The sequence below is a fragment of the Bradysia coprophila genome, chromosome IV (assembly GCF_014529535.1).
Source record: "Bradysia coprophila strain Holo2 chromosome IV, BU_Bcop_v1, whole genome shotgun sequence".
In the NCBI taxonomy this organism is placed as follows: Eukaryota; Metazoa; Arthropoda; class Insecta; order Diptera; family Sciaridae; genus Bradysia; species Bradysia coprophila.
Genome location: NC_050738.1, coordinates 519,584 through 543,568, shown reverse-complemented (window position 1 = coordinate 543,568; position 23,985 = coordinate 519,584). Strand labels below are relative to the sequence as shown.

The window sequence follows — 23,985 nt, the reverse complement described above, 5'->3', positions numbered from 1 at the left end:
TGTTTCCCCGTGACAAAGATTTCATGTTTGAGTTTGAGTGTTCAGACGAAGCGACGTTTTGAGGCGCAGAGTTTGCTGACTGGTTGAGTGTGAGTCTGCTTGAAATTTCAATTTCATTGAGTTTGTTGTATACGTTCGTATGTGATTTTTCTTGATTTTCTTGTGTTTCTGCTGCGTTAGGGTTTTCAGAGCAGCATCCCATTATGATTCATTGTTTCCATCAGAAGATGGCATTTCCTCTATGTAAACGATTCTATTACTTGTTCAACCGAATGGTTTACTGCTGTCTCGTGTAACGGACCAGTGGAAGCGACTGATGATGGTTAGACCACGCTAACCACTGACCGCCACTGGATCCGGAGGTCGAAACAGATTTGTTCTTCTTTGATTCGCTTCACGCGAACCATGGGAAAGGGAAGAGCGAAGCTCTGTTCGTTGATTACAATTACTTCCTTAATTTTTAGATTGCTTTGTAGGTGTTACAGGTCTTAGTTGTCCTCGTCCGAGCTTCATGTGTGTATTTGCAGCCCGTTACCAAATCGTAACGTAAAAGAAGCCTGAATTCATATTGTTCCTTATGGCATTATGTTGTGTTGATCGAATGTTTTTCTTAACTTAACTTAATTTGATTGTTTTCCTTATGGCATTATATTGTGTCATATTGTATTGGACGAATGGTTTGCTTTAAATTGATCTGAGATCTGAGCTTTGAGATTGTAGGTATTTCAGCAATCAGAGTTTTATTTTGAGCATTTAAGATCTAGACTTTGATTTCTTAGGCATTTCAGCTCTTAGATTAGATTTCATAGGCAGGCATTATAGTATTTGTGATCGTCCTGAGCTTTGTGTATGTATCCTCAGCCCGTTGCCAAATCGTAACGTAAAAAAAGCCAGGATTCAATTATGTTGAATTATCTTCTGCTAATGTGGTGTATCATCATAATCGCAGTAAATGTTTCACTTCTTCCTGATCAACCAAACAAAGAAGATAAAAAAAAGCGCAGTTGTAACAAAAATTATGTTGCATGTATTGTCTTGAAGTCAATGTCTTGCAATGAGCTCTCGCGGTCTTAGAAGTTTTATATCGTTTATTTCAACTGCAATTGGAGAAGGAGCGAGCGTTGTATAACTGTTGATTATATGTTTTTCTTATGGAAAGCAGCTACACTACACAATATCGATCTACATACAGATTTCAATTTGAACGTTAGGAACAAAGCTCCACTTTACACGCGACAATGACTTGACTATGCAGTTTCAGTTGAATTGTTTTTCATTTTTCTTTGAATTCAGCAACCAATTTGCAACAGGCAAATTGAACAGAATGAAAGGACGTTGGGGTATACTTGCAAAAGCTAGTTTTCTGAATTTCAGAAATCATTTCTTTAGGGAAAGGTTTCTAAGATCAGTAGTGGTCCACAACATTTTCAAGGAGATCGCAAAGCATCTTGGGCTCTTTATAATCTGTGTTAGTTTCAGACTAAACGAGTTTTTGCAAGATCCAATATAAGATCCCTAAGATCAAAAATCTTACAGACCTACTACCAGCCCCAATTGTAAGACGTTCCTAGATATTTGAAAAAATTGAAATTGGAAGAAGTTCCGGAAATATTTAAAAGAGCCCGCATACGAATTCTTTAATCTGCAATGCGGATATTGCAATTTGACCCGTTTTCACAAAACGCGCATTTGTTATCGACAACCAAAATAAGCGCTGAGCTTTCACCAGGACTCCCTTGTTATATCAAGAAGTATGATCGAACTAATCAAATAACAGATTTTGAGATGATTAAAACAAGTGAAGTAATAGATTTGATGGGTAATGCTTATCGTTCATAATTCGTTGGAGACTTGAACGTAGTCGACCGAAAAGATGTCGAAATAAAATGAAACAATTCACAATGATGGAAACTTTACGGAAAATCTAGGACTGCTACTAAGCGTAAACTTGTCAACCAAAAAATTTTGGTTGAAAGGATTGGGTGAAAATATTTTTAAACAGAACTTTCTGAAAAATGCAGGAAAATATGGGAAAAACGTTTCCCAAAAATAGTCCCTGAATTTCTTTGTAGTTCATTTTAATGAAAATTCACGAAAGAGAACCCTAAAAAACAATCATCGCGTATCTATCACCACTCTACCACAATACAGCACTATAGGTATGTCCCTTACCAAATAGAAGACTTGAAATATTAAAATGACCTCGCTCCCGTTCTTTGCTAATTGGTATCATTATTGTGTTTCATTCATACTGGTTTCAATGACAGTTACTGCGTTTGCACCTCAGCATTATGAAACATTAATTTATATTACATAACGAGGCAGCCCCCTTATCCTGCGTTACATGACCCACACGCCGAAAACTGATCTTTTCATAATACTTCTTTCAACGCCCCTGGCATGAAATAGTTATTTATGCCACTTAGCTTCATAATGCTCAAAAACTGCGAACGGTAGATGCGTCACATCTCGATCTACTATTACATGACTAGGGATAAAAATATGAAAAGTAGAGATTTCGTGTGAATTTTTTTTTCATCCGAGGCGAAGCCGAGAATATTTTTTACCGAGGTTGAACTTATCACCGATAAGCTGTACTAGTCCGACTCCTTATATCATGTCACAGTATTGAAGGTAAATAAGAAAAAGGCGGGAACGTTATTTGATTGTAAAAAGGTGCTACAGTTGATGTCAATGAAATTCAGACATAAATTTGCTTCTGCTGTTTTTATGGGTTTACCACTATCACGCGCACTGACAAGAAATTGATGAAAATCTTACCTGTAGCATGTAACTTTGTCTTTATGTAATCTGCAACAGCTACCACTGCTGTAACGCCTCATACGAAAAATACAGGTGTCGTAGATATTACCTGGAGACAAAATTACCTGCTACAGATAAGATTTGCAACTCTTTTTTGTCAGTGCGAAACATTGTTTATATGATTAGACGAGCTGAAAAACAGTAGAAGCAAATTCATGTCTAAATTTCACTGACATCCACTGTAGATTTTTTGAAAAATGATTTTGTGAGACGATACGCATTGTTAAGCGAACCGTTGCGTTAGGATAAAGTTGAATTTACCCTAAAAGAAACGTCTAGTCTTATTATATTGACAAGAGTACGCAAAGAGCCTTCTCTTCTACAACCGAATGTCCTTATATTAAAGTCATAGATTTTGAACGAAATACTTTACACAAAGGAAGTAATAAGCCGTTTCTAAAAGGTGAAGGTCAAATATGACAGGCAAATATGAGATCTGAAACATGTTAGTCGACAAAAGATACGTGAAGTCTTATTTACATTTTCACTCGGGAAAGCTTGCACGATTGGATTGAATAAATTTCAAAACACTCAAATCTCCGATTGCACTTTGCATTAGATTCACTTACTTTTCGATTAATTGAACTAGGGATGATTAGAAAATGTGTATGTGTGTGGTGTGGTATGTACCATCTTGCTTATTGACGTTAAATAACTTTTTTCGATTAGAATTTTTAACGATTCAATGAAAGCTAAAAAGGAAACTTTCCAACCGTCTAATAGAAATGAAAATTTTGAATAAACTCACCTGTATTCCATGACCGCCACCAGGACCTTGCTGACTAATATGAAGCTGTTGAGTTTGTTTCATTTGAAGTGTAGTAGCACCTTGACTTCCGGCATTCGGTCCCGATGTCGGTCGACTTTGTCCCGGTCCGGGACCACGCGGTGGCATGTAATTTGCTCCTGGACTACCATGATTCGAAATTGAACCGGGCGATCCATATGGCGAATATTGTTGTTTACTGTACGGGCCTGGTGTACCCATTTTTGCTTGATTTGGCATTTGTTGCGAGTACATCATTTCTTGTTTTATGTCGAATCCGGGACCGGAACCTTTGTGAAATTGTGAAACGGGATTGTTTGTCGCACAGTTCATGTATTCAACTGGCCCATTGAATTGCGAGAATTCGTAAGCAGCACGATTCGGATTCACTTGTTGTGGTTGTGGTGGTCTGGGATGATATCCCATACCCATGGCATTTTTATGCTGATGCTGTTCAGCCATATGTTTAAGAGTTTGTGCGGCTGGTGACATTTCAGACATTGGTGCGTTTGATCCGTTGGAAGTGTTGTATGGTCCTCGTTCTCTCTTCATTTGACTTTCATTGAACTGGGACTGATATTGTGGCATCGAATTATTGTTACCCTTCGGTCCTAATCCATCATTCACACCCTGCGAAACCATTTCCTGTTTGATTCCGTCTTCCGTTTTAATTTCCATCAATGGCTTCTCCTCGAAATCGAGCAACTCCGGATGGAAGTCCGATAAATCCGAGATAAGCTCCTTGAACGTGTCACTTTCGTCATTCGTTGCGTCTCCGATAATGTCCGACAGACCCTTAAACAATCCATTGGCAGCCGCATCTTTTTCGAACGCAGCCTCCAAATCGGCGAAATCGTGATCGGGTTCCTGTTTGCACTCGACCAGATTGCCGATGTCGTGTGATAGATTTGATTGCGGTGATCTTTGATTGTTGTTGTTGGGGTTATTGCTATTGCTGATATTTTGATTTCCTGTCGCACTTCCATTGTTCTGATTTTGGCCTCCCTCACTCTTCACCGAAGTATTTGTGAGCGCCTTTACTGTCACGTTCGTACTGATTTGTTGTGGTTGTGAATTTGCGGCAGACGTTGTAAATTCGAGTTGTTGCACGATTTCAACAGAAAATTTCGTAAGTTCGCCGTTGTGTTGCAGTTTATGTGGAGGTTCATATCCGTCTGGACCGTTTTCAACGTCGTCGGATGGTCTTTTTAAGAATTTTTGTTGCTGAAATTAGAAAAACGGAAAGAAAAAAATTAATTTTCTCACAGAGGTTAAATGCTCGAAAAGCGTAAAATACAAAAAAAGGCGAAAAAGAAAACTTAATTCAACGGAAAACTGCACAAAAACTATCAATCCGTTCATTACCCAAATATTCATTAAAAGTTACGTGACCGTATGAAGTGAGCAGCAGCGAATTTTAAACTCAATTTAAAAAATGCGCCACTTTTCGGTCACACAACATAAATCTCATATTTCACTAACGTAAAAATGTTTTATTTTTATTTTCGTGGCCAATATTTTATATTTTTAAACACAACCCTGAACGTAACACAACACTTTATGTTCACACGAACAAAGCCTTAAACTCCGATTTCATTCGACGGAACAAAGTTAACGATTTTAATTTTTAATTTCAATGTAATTTCAAATCTCCCATTTGATTGTAAGGTGTCACTGATTGGGGGCGCACGGCGCTGTTACGACATGCAAGAAGGTTTCGGTGAAACTGTTTTGGTAAAGGGAAGGTGAAACAAAATTTTCCCAAACTCATGTTATATATCGGTATGGTTCCTACTAACCAGAGTTCTCTCACATTTTCCGACAAAGAAAATTCGCAAACAACTATGTGCACGAGAGAGTTCAATCATCTAAATGGAAATTGTGGCGTTATGGTCTAATGTAGTGTGTATAAAAGTGAGCAAATGGCAAAAAAAAATCTGCGCCTTATTTCACCAACACACTGCTGGGGATGAGCTTGTATTACGGGATATGGTGGAGGAAGAGAGAAGTTTATATGTAAAACGGTGTGTACTTGTGGACTCAACTATGTTGAATGCGGTCGGTGAGCTTTTTATGAAATTTCAATTTCATATTGGTTGGATAATAATAAAAAAAAATGTTTTAACGCTATCCGATATCTTCGTATACGAAGGGATGTTCGTTCACATATATCTATGGTAGGTATTATTATGCATGCATTATACATGGTGAAGACGACGATTTGTATTAGATTTGATGATTATGACGCTTTGAGAGTTTGAATAAAGAGCTCAAAATTCCTTGCTCATTCCTTTATTTTGTGAATGTTACATTAGCTGATGATGGTTGGGTTTTTATTTACAATTTCAGTGAATTAAAATCCCTGTGTTTTGTCTTTTTCGTCTTTATTTCGCTGAGAAAGAGAATAGCAGTTAAGCATTAATGAAATTGCTGCACGTATTATTCAGAATTAAAATAATTATACGGAAAATGCGCGGTTAAGGGATGCGAGAAGTCAGAAATTTTTTTGAACTTAATCGGAGAGCATCGACCCTGATGTGTGTTGATAAGTTCGAAAAAAAAAATAGAACCACCGTTTTTCGATGTATTGACAGCGGTGATTTTGCAAAATAATACTGAATGACGGCAGAGCCGTATAACATAACGTTATAACACAAAAATCCATTTGATTATTTGGTAAATTTATAAATTGCCTTTACTTGGCCTGAAGGTCAACGCTTTGATAATTATAAGTAACGGTGTTAAAAGTTGTCGAAAGACATCGGGCAGCGGTGGTCTCTTTCAATTTTGCATTCGCTTTGATTTAGGTACAGAAATTTCGTTGTGATTAGATTGTGCATTTTGATCCTTAATTTTAGTCATTACACAACTACAGTCTGTAACAGTGCCCATATTCGCGAAAAAAATTTCACGAATATTCTCAAATTTTCGCGATTTTATCAAATTTTTACAAAAAACTTTTTGGGAAAATTCACGAAAATTCGAGAAAATTCGTGAAAATATTTTCGCGAATATAGGCACTGGTCTGTAACATTTAAAATGTCTCACTGTCACTTCAATTGAACAGAATATGTTAAAAAGTTCTTCGATTCACTAATCTAAATCACTGTAATAAGAAAGCAAGAAAGGAAATTTCTTCACGGGTTGAGAGTGATATCGCCAAAACTTCAGGTGATTTTTGTAACTTTGGGAACAAGCGGTCTCCGATTTTAATGAGTGATAGCTCGTTGGATTTGCCTTTTAATTCTAGGAAACACGTATCTTTCACTTTTTCGAAAAAAAATTTACTTTCTGTGAAAAGTGTTCAAAAGTGAACACATGTCAGAGGGTACCGAAAACATTTTTTCGACAATAATTCAAGAAAAAATTATTTTAAATTATTGTAATGTTGTACGAATGTCGGCCTTGGAAAGACCTACAGGTAGAGTATACGCACGGCTTGGTGCGAGTAGATCCGCGAGATTTATTATTAAAAATATAGTGAATGATCAGAGAGTCCGCCTTCTCTGCAGCTTCGATGTTCCGCGGAACTGAGTATGGGGTGTTGTAGCTGGCCTCACCCACTATCGTCCCGCATATAAATGAACCCAGTACTTTTGTGCTGCAAACCTACCGAAGTCTTGTAAAAAAGGTTGGTGCCAAAATGCAGATTTTTTCCTGCTGAAATAGCGTCTGGAACGCTTCTACGGGAATAATTTCATATAGTCTACCATTCTGTTTCCTTATACGCTTCGCTATGTCGCGAACATAGATCGTTACAACATATCCAGTGTTAGTAATTCGAGTAAAAATTATTAAATTTTTCTAAGCGGATTTTAGTCAATAAAGTGTTAGCGTATAGCGCATGATCTAGGACTCCGGAACAGTAATTAGTTTTTCAACCGGACCAATATTTGCTACGAGCGATGTCACTCTTAAAGACCCATAAACCTGAGCCACATATTTTTGGCTGAGACACAAATAAAAGCTTCAAAGATTCAAAAAATCGATTTGAAGAAGTCTCGGCCAATAACATGCCACTAAATTTTATGGGTATTTCCCATTTTATTCCAACGTTATAATAACTGTCTGAATCATATAACCGAGCTATAATTCCGAAGCAGTCAAATCTTTCAAGCATTCGCAAATTCATATCTTTAGAAGATTAGTAGCCCGTAGCTACCGAGGATTGATAGCTCTGATGAATTTGTTTGACTCGAAGGCTCAAACATCTCGGGTCTCAAGAAGACTGAAAGCACTGGAGAATGTTTAACTATCATTGGTATTGGTATTAAACAACGGTAACTCTCAAAGGAATTTTTGGTTAAGAACTGGTTTCAATGAAGTGGCAACCGTCTCTTAATAATGGAATCTAGAGGCTCGAAATTATTACAAACTGGCTGGTTTCAGACTGTATGTTTCAACGATTTTTTTTTGTCAATTCGTTTAGTGCTATGTCAACAATGTGTCGGTTTTATAAATTCCTTCCCCCTTCAACTTGACCTTATAAGACCTGTGGTAAGTCATAACTCATTAGCTAGAATGGCTCCAAGTCATATAACTCGTACAAATACATAAGTCATCATCGCAACAGTTGAGCATATGAAAGTGTTTTGATCAATTTAAAAGTAGACGAGCAGCGAGCAGCCTCCTACTAATTAGCGCTTATATTACCCGAAAATTTGTGTCGCTAGAATATGTGTTTATCTCCGGAAATTTCCATTGTTTTTACTAGAGATATCAATTAAGTGCTCGCAACTTACAAATATTTTCGTACGACAGACAGTTCAATTGGTTACAATTTGAATAATGTTACATTGGCATTGATTATGGTGCTAAATTAGAAATTCATTTATGTGTAATTGATCTGATCAATTTACGCAAGCCTACGACAGCTATACCTTTCCATTTAATAAGGAACCGACAGTATAGTAAGCTCGTAAGCGCATCACACACCGTTGGAAATGCCAATTGAACGCGATAATATAACCATAAATAAAGCAGAACAGACACTCCACAGAAATACGATTGCAAAGTGGTGTATAGCGTTACACATGGAAATTTTGCTGTGAAATATGTTTGGAAATATTTTGGTTAGTATAAAAACGACACGAATTACATAGTGCGCACGCAGGTTGTAGAATATAAAATGTCATTCGATCTCTGTCGCACGTATACAACAGGACGCTGGCACATTGCTGTTCGCTTCGTTTTCGGTGAATCCATCACTTTCTTATGAATGGTAGTTTAAGGGTTCGCTTTTCGGTACTCTGTCGTTGCCATTTATATTCACACTGGCGTTATACGTATACACACTGTGGAGAATGTATACCAGTATGTTTTTAGGGTTACAATAAACACACATCTACATCAATTTATTGAGGAAAGTCTTCTCTGTTGGATTTAATCATTTAAATTGATATTTTTTATTAGATTTTGGGTTTTTCGATATTTTCTCGTTTTTTTTTTTCCTGGGGATAATAAAGCAACCGTATAGTAGTGTGGATATGGGTTTGCAATGCCATACGAATATATTTACCTACTCTAACTGCTTTGACATTGTTCTCTCTTATGAATTGGTAAAATGCTAATCAGCATAGGTGTCTCACATATCCCAACTTCACAACCAATTATAAAATTGTGAATTTTATTGCCTCACCGCAGTAGACAAGTAGATTTTGAGGACTTGAAATTTATGACGGCAAGCTATAATTACACTAAATTAGTTTAGCCGAGACTACAATACACTGAAGACTCGAATTACTCAAAGAATACCAATCTGACCGGCTCCTATAATCTACGGTTTTATTTGGTCATTTACAGTCGATGATTAGAACGACAGAAAAAGCCTAATGGCATTTGAAAGAAACCGTTGCGTACACACACCATCGTCGGTATACCGACATTTCCCCTTTTTTTAAAACTATAAAACGAACGCAACTCTGTGAAAAATCTATTCATTGCGAAAAAAGGAAATACACCTGGACCTATACCTTTTGAAAGTATTGTAGAAAATGATGCAGAAATTTCGATATCTGCAGGTATTTTATTTCTCTCATTGACCGAGTCATTCATTTGTATATAATGGTGGGCATTTGACAAAAATGAATGTATCGTTTAGTAATTGCTCGGGCACTTAGGGTTGTACAGGGTGAGAAAAGTCAAATTTGGCATTTTTTTTTCTAATCTGGGAGTTATTGTGGTTTGTAATTGATTTCACAAGAATTTCGTTGAACAAACAAAAAATTTTAATTTTATATTGTGAGTTTTGGTTATGCACGCGCTCCTACCAACAATGAAATACTAAAATTAAAAATCTAGATTTTCATGCGCGCGTTGTTTTTGCCTTATTTTCTCCCCTCAATAAGCCATGAGAAAATTGCGTTTTCTTGACGACTGGTCGAATGACATTTCTAGTGAGACAATCGCAGAACTTTCTCTCCCGTGGGGAGAAAATAGAACTTTTCTCATTTCAACTGTCACTTTGTTTATGTTTAGCATGGCGAAACGATGTTTTTGTATCGTTGAGAAAAACTGCCACGGTGGGGTTGAACAAAAGCTAAATAGAGTCGCGACACCACTCCGATTTTTTTTTTTCAAGTTCTTATTGAGGGACTCGAGTACTATAAGGAGCCACATTCAGTTCGCGAATCCATCCATCCATGAGTGTCAGCATGGCCGTGCGGAACCGACGAGTCAATTTGAATACAGATTGTTGTCGCAACGGATAGAGGTACTAATTCTAAGCTAATTCATGTTAAAATGGCTTCCCTCGACAACCTGACCACGCAGCCACAGCCAACTAAAGTCGAAATTTCTTATCCATTCTTCATAAATAAGTGGCTTAAGTTACTTGAAGCAATTCTTACAATAATTACGTGTATCTGGAGTCGGTTAAAGCTGATTTCCTCTAACAAGTAACGAAATCAGCTTTAACCGACTCCAGATACACGTAATCATTGTTAGAAATGCTCCAAACCACTGATTTATGAAGAATGGATAACAATACCACTCATAGTAAAGGAACGGGCACTTGAAGATGGATGAATAATTTTAAAAATTTCGTCGTAGAGTGACCTTGCTGCAAACAAAACGTCGTAACAGATACTTGTTGTGAGCTTTGTATAGCATGTTTGGTATCGTTGTAAAGCTGAGACTACAGGCTGATCAGGCATTATTGTCGTGTTGCAAGAAGTGTCTACCTGTGTATTACAGATGAGTTAAAGTTTCGTCGAGGATGGTGAAAATAAATTTTTTTCAAATATTGTATATTCAGACAAATTTTGTAAAATACAAATATCGGCGTTTAAAAGAGCATGGAGTCCTCTAGCAATATAGCCATTCAGAGAGTTTCAAACTTTTTTCGTCTTGGACATATCACCATTCAAAAATGTCAAAATTTCGACTTTAGCTGTCTGTGGCTACGTGGTCAGGTTGTCGAGGGAAGCCATTTTAACACGAATTAGCTTAGAATTAGTCCCTCTATCCGTTGCGATAACAATCTGTATTCCAATTGACTTGTCGGTCTCGCACAGCCATGAGTGCCGGTTCCCCGAAACGGCTGGATGGATTCGCTAACTGAATGTGGTTTCTTATAGTACTCGAGTTGCAAAAAAATCAGAGGTGGTGTCGCGACACTATTTAACTTTTGTTCAACCCCACCGTGCTGCGAAACACAACATGTACGCATGGAAAAAAGTTGTATTGACCTCTGGGTGGGAAATTCCAACTCGAGCAAAATGTCCTATTTTATCCCCTAGGTGAACAAATAACTATTTCCTTTGTTAAATAAATTTTGTGTGGAAAGATTTAAAAGCAACTAGAACTCCCAACACAGGAAACATGTCAAATTTCACTTTTCCTTCCCTGTAGAATAAGTTTTAAAAAAATGTTTCATCGTTGACGATTAGCCTGTAAACAAATTTTTAAAAAATATGAAGAATATGCGCGCGTGAATCGTACTGCCCATAAGAATGATTTTATAGGAAAGTAATTTTTGTGGCCCGAACATTCGACCTTGGCTACTCTTTGTGGAATGTTTTCTGTAGACGATTTCAAGGTTAAATTACTGACAGTCAATCATCCTATCAATCATTATCCCAATGGGAGGCCCAATGTATGCTAAATATTCACGTGATCCAATCATCTACTGCTTGCAATAAATTGGCTCAACACAAAATAATCATCATAAAAAAAAATTGAATTAAATAAAAAGGAATGATCGAGAATATTTTTAGTCGCCTGTCACACACAGGGGCATCGTGATGGTAAATCAATTCTTTTTAATGTTTATTTTGTACAAAAATAAAGAAATAAATAAAAAATAAATAAAAGTGCAACTTGATGAACCCACTTCCGGTGTAGATTATATACGGCTAGTGTTTTTGTGCTTTTAATTTAATAAAATTGAGAAAAGAAAAAGAAAAAAATAAATATGCAAATTGAATTGGAAAAAGGTTGTTGTTAAACTCAACCGTTGTATACTCGAATCGAAACGATGACCACATAACATAATATAACAGAAAACCTAAATTAAAACGTCCAATGTATACACACCAACATTAAATCGGTTGTGTTTGCCTTTAGTTATACGTTAGTTTAGTTCCTTTTTTTTAAACAAAATTTTGAATTCTTTATTATAAATTAAACCGAAACTCAGTGATTGACAACAATACGAACACACACCATACATGCAATATTCCAGTCAACAGTTTCAACGATTTTTTATTTTTATTTTTACAGATATTTGCATTTATGGACATATTTGTCGGCTATAAAAAGACATTCATGTGTGTACCTATCGCAGAATATCAAAACCCACATACGTAACGTATAGCTTCACTTTCAAACGAACTGTGACTGTGCGCAAAATTATTAAATATAATCTCGAATCCGTACAATACGAACACTACGAACAACGAACAACGAAAAAAAAAAAAAAATTAAGTCTAAATTCAGACAAGAAACTTTTTTTTTCATTACTCCTACTAGCTGTCGCGTGTCTTCAATATTCACATTGAACGCTCCGTCTTGTTCTATCGCCTATTCAAATATTGGAGCGTTTAAGAGAATATAAACACCGATCTCTTTTGTCCAGATTATATTTCGGTTTTTTTTTTATATTATCGACATTAAGTTAACTATTTCGATTCGCAATATCATCGGTGGTATACTTGTGTGCCATTTCGAAAAAAGAAAGGGTCAATAAATTGTGGCATTTATGGGTGCCCTTTATCGATATCAATTTTAATTTATTGATGTTAGACTGGTGGAAAGTGGTGCTTTCGAGTATATAATGGTTACGTAAAATATGTCCTCGTCATGCAACAAATTAGGGATCCCTTTTGTAGTAAGATTTCAAAGGTTAAAGGGTATACAATCCAGGCTTTATATTAGAATCTTGCCAGGTGTCTGGACTATCTAAAATCTTCGTATTTTGTTTCTCTTTATATAAAAACACGAAAACATCCACCTACGGCTCAGACTGGATACTAGGTGATCGGTACACCTAAAACTAGAACTTCTAAAACTGTCTACCGAACAGTTCTCTCAGTTGGCCAAATCGACTGAATGCATAGGTGCAGACGTTTCTTTACAGTAAACGAACCCTCAATCAGCAGAAAATATTCACCGAAAAAAAAAATGGACGAAACATGCAAAGTAACACACCAACCCTTCAACAACTGAAGAATCGATACAATCGTTGCGTCTTTAATTTTTGTAACTCTAAGCTGTACTTCAATGATGGATGATTGGATTATTGAAAAAAAAAAAATGGAAGAATGGGAAATGGATTTGCAATTTCAAAATCGAATAACATTTTTTTGGTGTTAGTAACTCGATCATGATTTCAGTTCGTTTATTGTGAAGTGTAATTCTCAACGCAAAAACTCGAAAATATTTTCAGTTCTAGAGATTCACAGAGTCTGGTCTCCCTTAAGGCCAGATTAAGGCGACTTACATGGACAATGTAATTTAGCCATGTATATAACGCCTTAATCTGGCCTTCGATTCAAAGAAGATTTAGATTAAAGTAAAAGGTCGTGGTCGGGACGAACCCTGCGCCTCAGCGTCTGATGCACTTTTTATGAATTTTGTACATATATACAAAGACGACGTAATAAAAAGCGTAAAAAGCGGTTATTAGCATATGTGACGATTAAGATAATTTAAACGCATCTGTCTGCTCTTCCCCAACTTTATCGATGGCAGAGGTCGGTATTAAGACAATCACCATTCATACTTGAAACAGCAGATGATAAACACGACGATTTTTAACGATTATAGGGGTACAATATGTTCGTGAATAGTAAACGAAAAGAGAAATTCTTTGCTGGTGAACGTTGGTTTACGAAATGCATAGAAGGAAACGAAACCCACCGTCGATCTAAATGCTGAACTGTTTGCTCGTGAGCAATGCGCTGCTGTATCTGCTACTTGTCTTGGATTGCTCAATAACAAAAATAATAATTTTATGTTTCAGCAAAATTTAAAACATCGAAAAAAAAATTACAAACAAAATTCTTTCGCTAACATTCGGCCTGGCCTCGAATAAGATATTCCCAACAAAATATGAAAATAATTCCGAAATGATTTTTTTTTTTATTTCTTCAAACATTTAATAGCTAAAGTGAATGTAAAAAAAAAACACAAAACAATTCAATCGAATTTACTAGGTTCTCTTCTCATTGTCACAGTTTTAGAGGTTATATTGTAAACCATATTATTAAAAGGTGCATTTTTATATACACACATCTTAGAAAACGAATAACTTCGTAATAAAAAGTCTTGTGTTTGGAAATGAACGAGAAAGAAAGAAAAATAAACTAAACCGTTGCTTTCAGCATTCGATTCGAGTTCGTAGTATTACACATCACTGTTGGTCGTTATGCATGTCGCACGCTTGGTAGGGATTTTTTTTAGTGTATTTATTCAATGGTAAAAATAAAAGTTTAATTGACTTTGTCAATTACCTACAATTTTGTCGACGTTTTTTTTTTTGGTCTACCTTAACGGACAACATAATCTACTAATTTGTTTTTGCATCTGTTTTCGATTACAACGACAGCACAAACAAATAAAATGAGCTTTAGATGTAGCAAAATGCACGTAAGAACTAATGAAGTAAAAGATTTTACTTCAATCTGTCGAAAATATTTAGATCAAAAATGAAGTAACAGATTCGTTACTAATCTTACGATATGCTCGAAGATCGTTAGTTTGTTAGGATACATGTCTTCGTCACGAATAAGGAATGCAACCGGTTTTTTCGGTAAATTTAGTTCAGGAAGCTCCAGATCTTTGTCTGTGCAGTTTGAGTGACAATCGAGTGGTAGTTTAGTATCTGTTGACATCTGACTTTAACCACAAAAAATAATTGTTTAGTTAATTAGCAAAATTTTGAAACTAGAGCTCTTTTCGTGCTATTAAATGACGCTAAAATTACCGGTAAATTTTCCAAATTTCAATCAACAAAAAGAGCTCTAATTCCAATATTTTGCTAATTAACTAAACAATTATTTTTTGTGGTGAAAGTCAGATGTCTACAGATACTAAACTACCACTCGATTGTCACTCGAGCTACACAGACGAAAATCTGGAGCTTCCTAAACGAAATTTACCGAAAAAACCGGTTGCATTCCTACGACATGAATCTTCCTTCGTGTTTCCAATTCATTAAAATTTTTTGGTAAATTTTGATGAAAAATTCAAGTCCCAAAATTGGAACTATACACTGAAGAAGCAAAGTCTGTAAAATTTAATAAGAGCTGCGGGAATCGAACAAGAAAACCATCTTTAGACCGTTACTTCAGTTTTTTCGAAATTTATTATAATTCCTTCAATTTGAAGTGTACTGGAGAATCTCCAGTGGAGCTGAACGTAAAAGATGTTTTTCGTATGTAATGCTCCTCCATCAAAAAATGTTGTGGAAATCAAAGACTATTCTTATCAGGGCCTATTATTTGGGAATCGATTTTGGGAATATTTGGGAATTTTGGGAATATTTGGGAATTTTTGGGAATATTTGGGAATATTTGGGAATTTTTGGGAATATTTGGGAATTTTTGGGAATATTTGGGAATATTTAGGAATTAATTCCAAAAAATTGATCCTTTTGAATATATTCTGCCAAAATGTTAGGTTTCTTTTTTTGTATTGTTATCAACCAGGCTTTATGAGTCGTGTCTAAATGCCACTGACATTTAATGACATCCATCAGAAGTTTTTTAGAGGGTATTCTTTTGAATTTCGACTGACCGAAATCAGCACCATTTTTTTCGGAACTTTCTTATATGTAGTGGTAGTATATAAGAAAGTCCCGAAAAAAAAACGCTGATTTCGGTCAGTCGAAATTCAAAAGAAAGCTAAGAGTAGCTGTTCACGAGTGACTTAGGAATATACAGCGACATTACAGCAGCTATTTTCTATCGTATACATTTCTCCAATCTTCTACTTCCCAAATATTCCCAAAAATTCCCAAATATTTCCAAATATTCCCAAATATTCCCAAATATTCCCAAAAATTCCCAAAAATTCCCAAATATTTCCAAATATTCCCAAATATTCCCAAAAATTTGAAACCTCGGACGTAATGTGCTTGACGTGATTAGGCAATGTCAATGCATATTCCTTATGAACAAAGTGTTATTTTCATTGCACTTAACACTTAAATCTTTTGGGGTTCCTCCATCGGCTTAAAACAGGTCATTTTGTGTATTAAAAAGTTTATAAGGATAATATCCACTGATCGTTCAAATATTTAAAGGGTAGTTCCTGAGTGAAAAGACATCTGCGTCTCTACAGACGACTTCTTCAATTCAGTTCAATATTTGGGAATTTTTGGGAATATTTGAGAATATTTGGGAATATTTGAGAATATTTGGGAATATTTGGGAATTTTGTGAATTTTGGGAATTAATTCCCAAATAAAAGGCCCTGATTCTTATACCGGAGATATATTTGAATGTCTTATGTATACTTTCACTGACGTAATAGGAACCTGCTAAGCCCACCACTGTTAGATATTTTCGTAATGTTTCCTTAGAGTTGTAACTTTGTAAAATAATAAAAAGTTTTTCATGCTTTCGATTTAGCTTCCACATTTCCTGAGTAGGTCTTTCTAACAAGTTTCAGGATTGAACAATTTTAGATGAAATGGATGAAGCTTGAAGCGAAGCTAAATCGTAAATAAGACGAAATTTTTATTATTTTACAAAGTTACAGCACTAAAGGAAGCGTAACGAAATAGCTAACAGTGGTGTGCTTACCTTGTTTTAATTAGGTCATCGAAAGTTTACATAAGACGTTCAGATATAACTCTGGTATAAGAATAGTCCAGTTCTTTTTGATGGAAGAGGAGCACTACATACAAAAAATACCTGTCACGTTCAGCTCCACTGGAGAGATTCTCCAGTACACATCAAATTATAGAAATTATAATAAATTACGAAAATATTGAAATAATGGTCCCGCAGCTCCCTGTATATAGAACGAACTTTATTCGTTGACTATAACGCACAAAATTTGCCAATCTCTAATATAAATTCCATCAAAATGTCGAAAACATTTTTCTCCAGGACCTGGTGAATGTATCTACAAAATGATTCTGTAAAAGAGACTGGACGTACATTTGTAACGACTTAACGACACAGCTCATAATAGAAAACATCATAATTTGAATCCTTACCATCCTTACAAAGTATCGAAATCTTAGGTTCGAGGACGCTTTCATGTAATGAATAAAAAAATTGGGATGAAGTGTATCGTTTAAAGCTACTTTCTATGTCTTTCAGGATGTCAGTCTGTAGTCACATGAAAAGCGTTGACATAGCATAGATATGTTCTGAACTAGAAAGAGCCAGACGTCCTTTTTGAACGCGATGGTAATACAAATGGACTCCACTTTTGAATTACTCTACTCAATGGCTGTTTGTGGATAACCAAATTCGCTCTATCAACGGTGATAGATCATTTGCAAAAATTATCCACCTTATCACAATCAATAATAAAAATTCTCCGACTACGACATTTCCTGCGCTTGATAATTATTGAAAATGTTATCGATATCGATATTTCAAAATCAAAATTTTTATCGCATATCGCCTTCAGAATAAATCTCCTTACACAGCACCTTAAGCAATAGGTTTTTGTATTTAAAAATCAGAAACGGAGGAGTTGACATTATAGTCATTGCTATGCTGAATTGAGTTATGACGGTGATTACAGTTAATTGGGTTTAGCAAAGTGATACAATCGGATCCAATCGATTGAAAACGATTTCTTTTTGCCGTGACGTCATCTTGCCGACTAGAACTCCAAACATCTATACATAAGCAAATTTACTTTTCGCTTCCACTGCAAGGTCTAGACACTCAAGTGAAAGGCTCGATAAACATTGTAGTTTGAATGGAGCTGAATTTCAGTGATGGTCAGACACGGTCAGACATCAGGCGCGAGATAAGAATTGCGATGTTGTTTCTTCGAATTTCTATTTCCAGTAAATATTTAACGGTCTGATAGATACTTGCTGTTAATTCGTTGCAATAAAAAAACGTTTATTGGAACTCATCAAAATGTGTTTTCTTTCTATATGTCTTTGTCTTTAAAACTGTACTGGGACGCTAAAAATATGAACGAAATTCATTGTAAATATTTGTGAATTAGCGAAAACCAACAGCAACAACCAAATGAAATATAAATTCATCTCATCACCGAAACGCCGATATAAAAATAATTTTCTAAAATAAAAAAAAAATGTTTTGACACTCGAAGAGCTACACAACACAGCACCGTATAATGATTATACCTACAACTACTATACACAAATCATATGTCTAAAATCAACTCATCGGTTATGTGGCGATACCGAATGGGCTATGTGTAATATTGTATTGTCGATAAATTTATAATTTCAAGGTGATAACGACATTAAAAATAATGCTATACATTTTCTAGCTTATTATGAGTGTTTTTGCGTCGTATGCGAAAAGTATACAATTTTTTTGTTCGATTCGGAATACACAATACACAATTACACCGAGACTCGCTATCAATCTGAATAAATTGTGCACCGTCGATGTAATCAATGGCACATGCAAACAAAATAATAAATAAAATTAAAAACAATCGGGGAAAATACAATTTCTTAAAGTACGTACCAAATAACCCAACTTATCGAAGGAAATACATCTCATTTCCAACATAACTTTGAGCGGACGAGCGAAAAAAAACCAATTAAAACAAAAATTAATTGAAATCATCTAAGTCCAGTGAGAAGAAGAGCTCGGAATCATTTGATCCATTTAAAAACAAAAATCAATATTTCGCAGTCGATAGCAATGATGATGATATAAACAAAACGAACATGAAAAAAATAATTGTCTATCACATTTCCCCGCAGTAGAGTAAATTAATTATGTGTCATTCAAATTGAAATAAATCGATGGACATTTTGTTCGATTCTATTTATACAAACGTTGGGTATAGACCATGGACGTACGAAATAGAATCATAGAAAATGACAGGTTAAAAGGATGCAGTTATGAGTGTGAGTGATTCCAGGCTACGACAAGCTATTTTCAATTGAACTTGCACTGAGAACTCTGTGAATGCTCAAGGACAGTTTCAAAGTTAAACATAAAGGAAGTTTGCTCTTCACATTGTAGTGGCAATTTATGTTCATTCCACTGTCATAAACGGTAAACTGTCCATAATTTGATTGATTAAAAAAAATTGTTTCTACCTAAGAGCGAGTTGGATCATAAGTGTGGTTGTAAGATTATAGAGCGTCCTCTTAACACTTCAATTACAATATCTTCAACGACAGCATTACTAGTTTTGAATTCTTTACAAAACTCAACGAAAAGTGTTGGTATTGTTCCTCTTGCACGTAATAGAAGATCAATAACATCAGATCGCCCAATGTACCTCAAGCTAAACAGTCTCCTTTGTAGAACTTTTTTTTAGCTAACGCTAGCTAACTTTACACTCGCCAGGTCTTGAAATTATTTTGACGAACTGAACTTTTCAATTTAATTTGAGATTTGAGGTGTAAAATATGCAATGAAAATTACTACGGACTAACGGATAATCATTTGTTATCGACAATAACGAAAATGAGTGATAAGCTCTGGCTGAATCTCTTTTATGTAGTAAAATGTGTGTCAATAGAATGAAGTAACAGATTTGCTTGAAACACTATGCGATACTTTGAATAAAGAAGTAGTAGATTACGTCCTTGTTTAGAACTTTTTGTTTTGAGCCGAAGGCGATTATGGAAGTTGTTTTACTCGATAATCTCCGGAAAAAGAGTTTTAACGCTCATGTCAATGAAGTAATGACTAGGGGGCGTAGTGAGTAAAGTATTTCTTATCAATTTAAGGGATTCTTTTGAAAAACAGCCTACCGAAACCGGACGCATTTTCCAGTGGACTTTTTCAGATGTGCTTAGAAAGGTATTCGACCCAAGAAGCCACAACCACTTTCAAAAAAATTCTTCGAATCTTATGTGGCTGGTGAAAGGTGACTTACACTGTTCTTACAGAAATTTCTCGAGGTGCACGAAACGTACATAGTCGTATGGGATGTCATTGGAAAGGTAATTTTAATCCCACTTTTTAATTATTCTAAAACATTCAATTCATGAAATTAGCACTGTGGTGGAAGAGTTGGAATTTCGTCAGTCCATCTGTTTCTTCTTATTTAAATGTTAGGATTTCCTTGATCAATTGTACGCTGTGCACGGTACAGTGTTTTTGTTGTCAACATTAGGACAGGAATGTATCGAGTATACTAATACTATTGTACTGCAGTACTGCATACTATCTGTTGCTATGGAGTTTGGATTTGTTTAGAGACCTCACTAACAGCCTTTTACGGTACGGCCAATAACAAGTACAGTCTCAACCACCGGCTTAACGTGACCTGCGAACAACTCCTCAAAATATTCAAACACTCTATCGCCTAAATGTGGGCTGGAGACACCAATTCATCGTACTTTATATTTGGGTTACGTCATACGAGTCATTCAATGTGAGCCATGGAACACCCTGCAACTACTCAAACTATGAGGCTTGAGTGAACGTTAGGACGTTAACAATGCGGTATAATCGCTAGAAAAATTCCATGTGGAATTGTCTGACACAGGAATGGAACCAGGATCATTTTGGTGGAAGGCTATAGAGGTAGCCACTGAGCCATCCCGTTCTTATAGTAATCGGAAAATCGAATTCTGCTTGCTGTTAGTATTAAGATTGTCTTTAGTGATAGATTGATACACTGTGTGATTTGGCAACCTTCGTTACGAGGGCAGTACGTTTATTTTGAATAAATGTTTTCTTCTTTACTGGGGTGAGTCACCGTGAAGTCGAATATCTAGGGGAAAAGTTTTTTTTAGAATCTAGATTCGAATTGTTGAGATTCGTCAACTGAACGTATTTCACATTGTTTTCAAGCGGAACAACTTCGTCATCAAGTTCTCGAGTCTTTGTCGAAATTTTTGTCATTTTACCATTTTCTATGGTTTTTGATGAACCATAAATATTGTGGTAATTGAATGTACTAAACACCTATTTTTTCTAAGTGGCTGAATGGGTTATTTCGTGCAACAAGGATGTGAAACGTCGTGTGCCCATAACTTCCATTTAGGTACAGGTAGGAAATTTGCGGAAGTGCATTTTATTACTTCACAACAAATATTACAGTAGTGCACTACATAAAGGAGTATTACAAGCAGTGTTACTTTCTGTTTGAAATACTCTGTCTGAAGATGGAAATTTCGCAAACACAAAAGTCTTTTGATGTCAATTTTAACCTATCAGGTAGTCGAAGCATGGGTCAAAAAGGATTTCTCGCACATGAAATATTTGATAGATAGGAATTTCCCAAAAATTCAAATTCCCATGAAAATATGTGCGAGCATTTTGCTGTGACCGGAAAGGATTTAAAACTGAGCAATGGGTCCGAAATTATTCATCAGATATGACAACCACAATATCTGTCAGAACTAAATCCATGCAAAGCAGTTTGAACAAACATGTTCGAATATATCCAAAAATCGTTGGAATCTATTCGAACAAAAATGAAATATCTCAACATTTTCTTTCTGATTTTTTTTTTTTGTTGAAGAAACTTCAACTTTATTATCGCTTATTATCAGTAAATACACTGATTACGAGAAGATCATTTTAAACGCAAACAAACAGCTCGTCTGTATGTTTTTCAGAAACGAATCAATTTTAAAACATTCAAACGAACATCTTCCTATACTATAATACACATCCCAAATATTTATATTTTTTTTGAACTCAAAAATAATCTGAGTCTCTTCTCCTCCCTGTGTGTTGTGTACGCGCGTTATATCGTTTTACACACATTATAATATTGTATGTAATGTGTAAAGGCGAACAGTGCGAACATGTGAGTATAACCGAGAATATATGAATAAGTATATCGCTTGTATCGGCGTTGCCTATATTCAACTTCAATACAAATTTTGTTGTTCAGAAACTTTTCGTTCGAGAAAATAAAAGGCAAAATGTTGTATACAAATAGTCCGTAGCGATGAGAGAAGAGAAGAAGAAAAATTTTTTGTTCGATTCGGCTACTTGTTTCGCTTATAAATAAAGCGATAAGGATTATCAAGAAAATATATTTTTGGCAAATAAATTTTTTCTTCTTCTTCTTTTAAATTTAATTATGCTAGGCACTTGATTGAGGCATGAGTTTCTTATCAATTTTTTTTTCTTCTCCCCCTCTCCCATTCAATTTTTCGCTTTACAATTTTCTTTCTACTTCGGTAACAAGTCTCGGTTATGTATAAAGTGTTTGAACAACTTCTATACCGAAATGTTGTGATTCAAATCTACAATTCGAAATACTTAAACATCCGAAAAGTCAAAATTAATGAAAAAAAAGACGTTATGAATATATCGTTGCTTTCAAATTTATTCGCTTAATATTAAACGTCAATTGTGTATATCTGTGACCTTTTGCCGATATACTCGTGAGTCAAAATGCGCACGTGCAATCCTTTTCATAGTGTCCTTTTTCTAACGAACATTCGGCTTTTTTTTTCCTTCCTCTGATGGTTATGCCATACAGGAAAATAAGGAGAATCGGTTAGGCCACGCCTCTATTTTCAATGGAATGAAATTTAGTCCTCGATATATATATGAGTTCAGCTTTGCATTTGTACTTTATAAAATACCATAGTCAAATAGTTGAGTGTAATTCGTATGAATATATATGTATAGACAACTGGTTTTTGGGCTTTCTGGGTTATTTACACTTCTTTAATAAAAAAAAAAAAATATTTGGAACTATAGTTACATGTATACGTTTTGGCGTCCTTTTAACTTGTTGGTCTATTCGTTGTAAACGGGAGAAGTTTCCGTCAATGATTGCGGGCATTTATGTATGTGAATGTGTGGTTCGGGATATGTATTGTATCAATCCAATCAAATAATAATGAGAAGAATGATGATGAGATAAGGAAACAATTTCTGAAATTCATTTCAGTCGGCTTTGGTCAATTTCGTAAACACCATTCTACCAAGCAATGTCCTTATTAAATCGACGTGGAAATTATTAATGAGAAATGTTCATGGGAGAACATTTAGAATACTAAAATAAGGCCAATTCATTTGATTGACGAGAGCATCTCTGAACAACGGAAAAAAACCGAATCAATTCCATTATCCCCGATGAAATTTCTAGATTTTCGATTGAAATGTTCAAATGTTCAATCCATCTAACTGGGTCTATAGGTCTATATACAAAGAGGTTGCTAGCTTTCCAGACGCTGATTGGGACATGTTTTATAAATCAATGTGAATGTTTGGAGCTCTGCTCTGTAGAATTCGAGCTCAATGAATCTTTGAGTTCATTGCGTAACAACATGATCATGTACATATAGTTGGAATAACCAAAAAAAATAAGCGATCATCCCCGGTTGGCAAGTTAATTAATTCGATTGAACACTTTCCCCCTAACGATCTAAATGATATAGGATAAAGAGAGGAAAAGTAGAGTTTTCATGTGAATTTTGTTGATTCGAGGCGCAGATGAGGTTAATAAACACACGAAAACAAGAGACTGAGTGACTATGAATGTCGTGATCTTTCCGTCTTTTACTATCATAAGTCGAAAGTTTTTATTGTACAAAATTTCAGGACTCCCATAAATGAAGTACGACACAAATGGGTCAAGAGACCACGTCTTTCCTCATTGACGATAAAACGACTAGCGATATTTTTTTAACGTTGCGAATTGGCAACGGACTATTAGAATATCTACGAGTAAGTGTTACATAGAAAGCGAGTGAAGGAAAAATCATCTTGCCCAGCCGCGGATTTGAACACGAGACCTCTCGATTATGAGTCGAGACCTTTAGCGCTAAAGCCACGGGTTCACACAAA

At 35.5% G+C, this 23,985-nt stretch overlaps 1 protein-coding gene across 2 annotated transcripts in view; it reads right to left on the bottom strand.

The window, feature by feature from the left end:
* LOC119066559 (neurogenic protein mastermind) overlaps positions 1-23,985 on the bottom strand; it is a 55,158-nt gene that overhangs the window by 13,434 nt on the left and 17,739 nt on the right. Inside the window, exons 1-2 of one of the 2 annotated variants that reach the window (XM_037169107.1) lie at positions 4,955-5,212; positions 3,572-4,813 (exon numbers count right to left, since the gene is read on the bottom strand). In XM_037169107.1, coding sequence (XP_037025002.1) covers positions 3,572-4,813; positions 4,955-4,966 — 1,254 coding nt within the window. In that variant the 5' untranslated portion in view covers positions 4,967-5,212. Of the gene's footprint in view, positions 1-3,571; positions 4,814-4,954; positions 5,213-23,985 lie in introns of those variants that run through there. The other variant, XM_037169106.1, reaches the window with a different exon arrangement.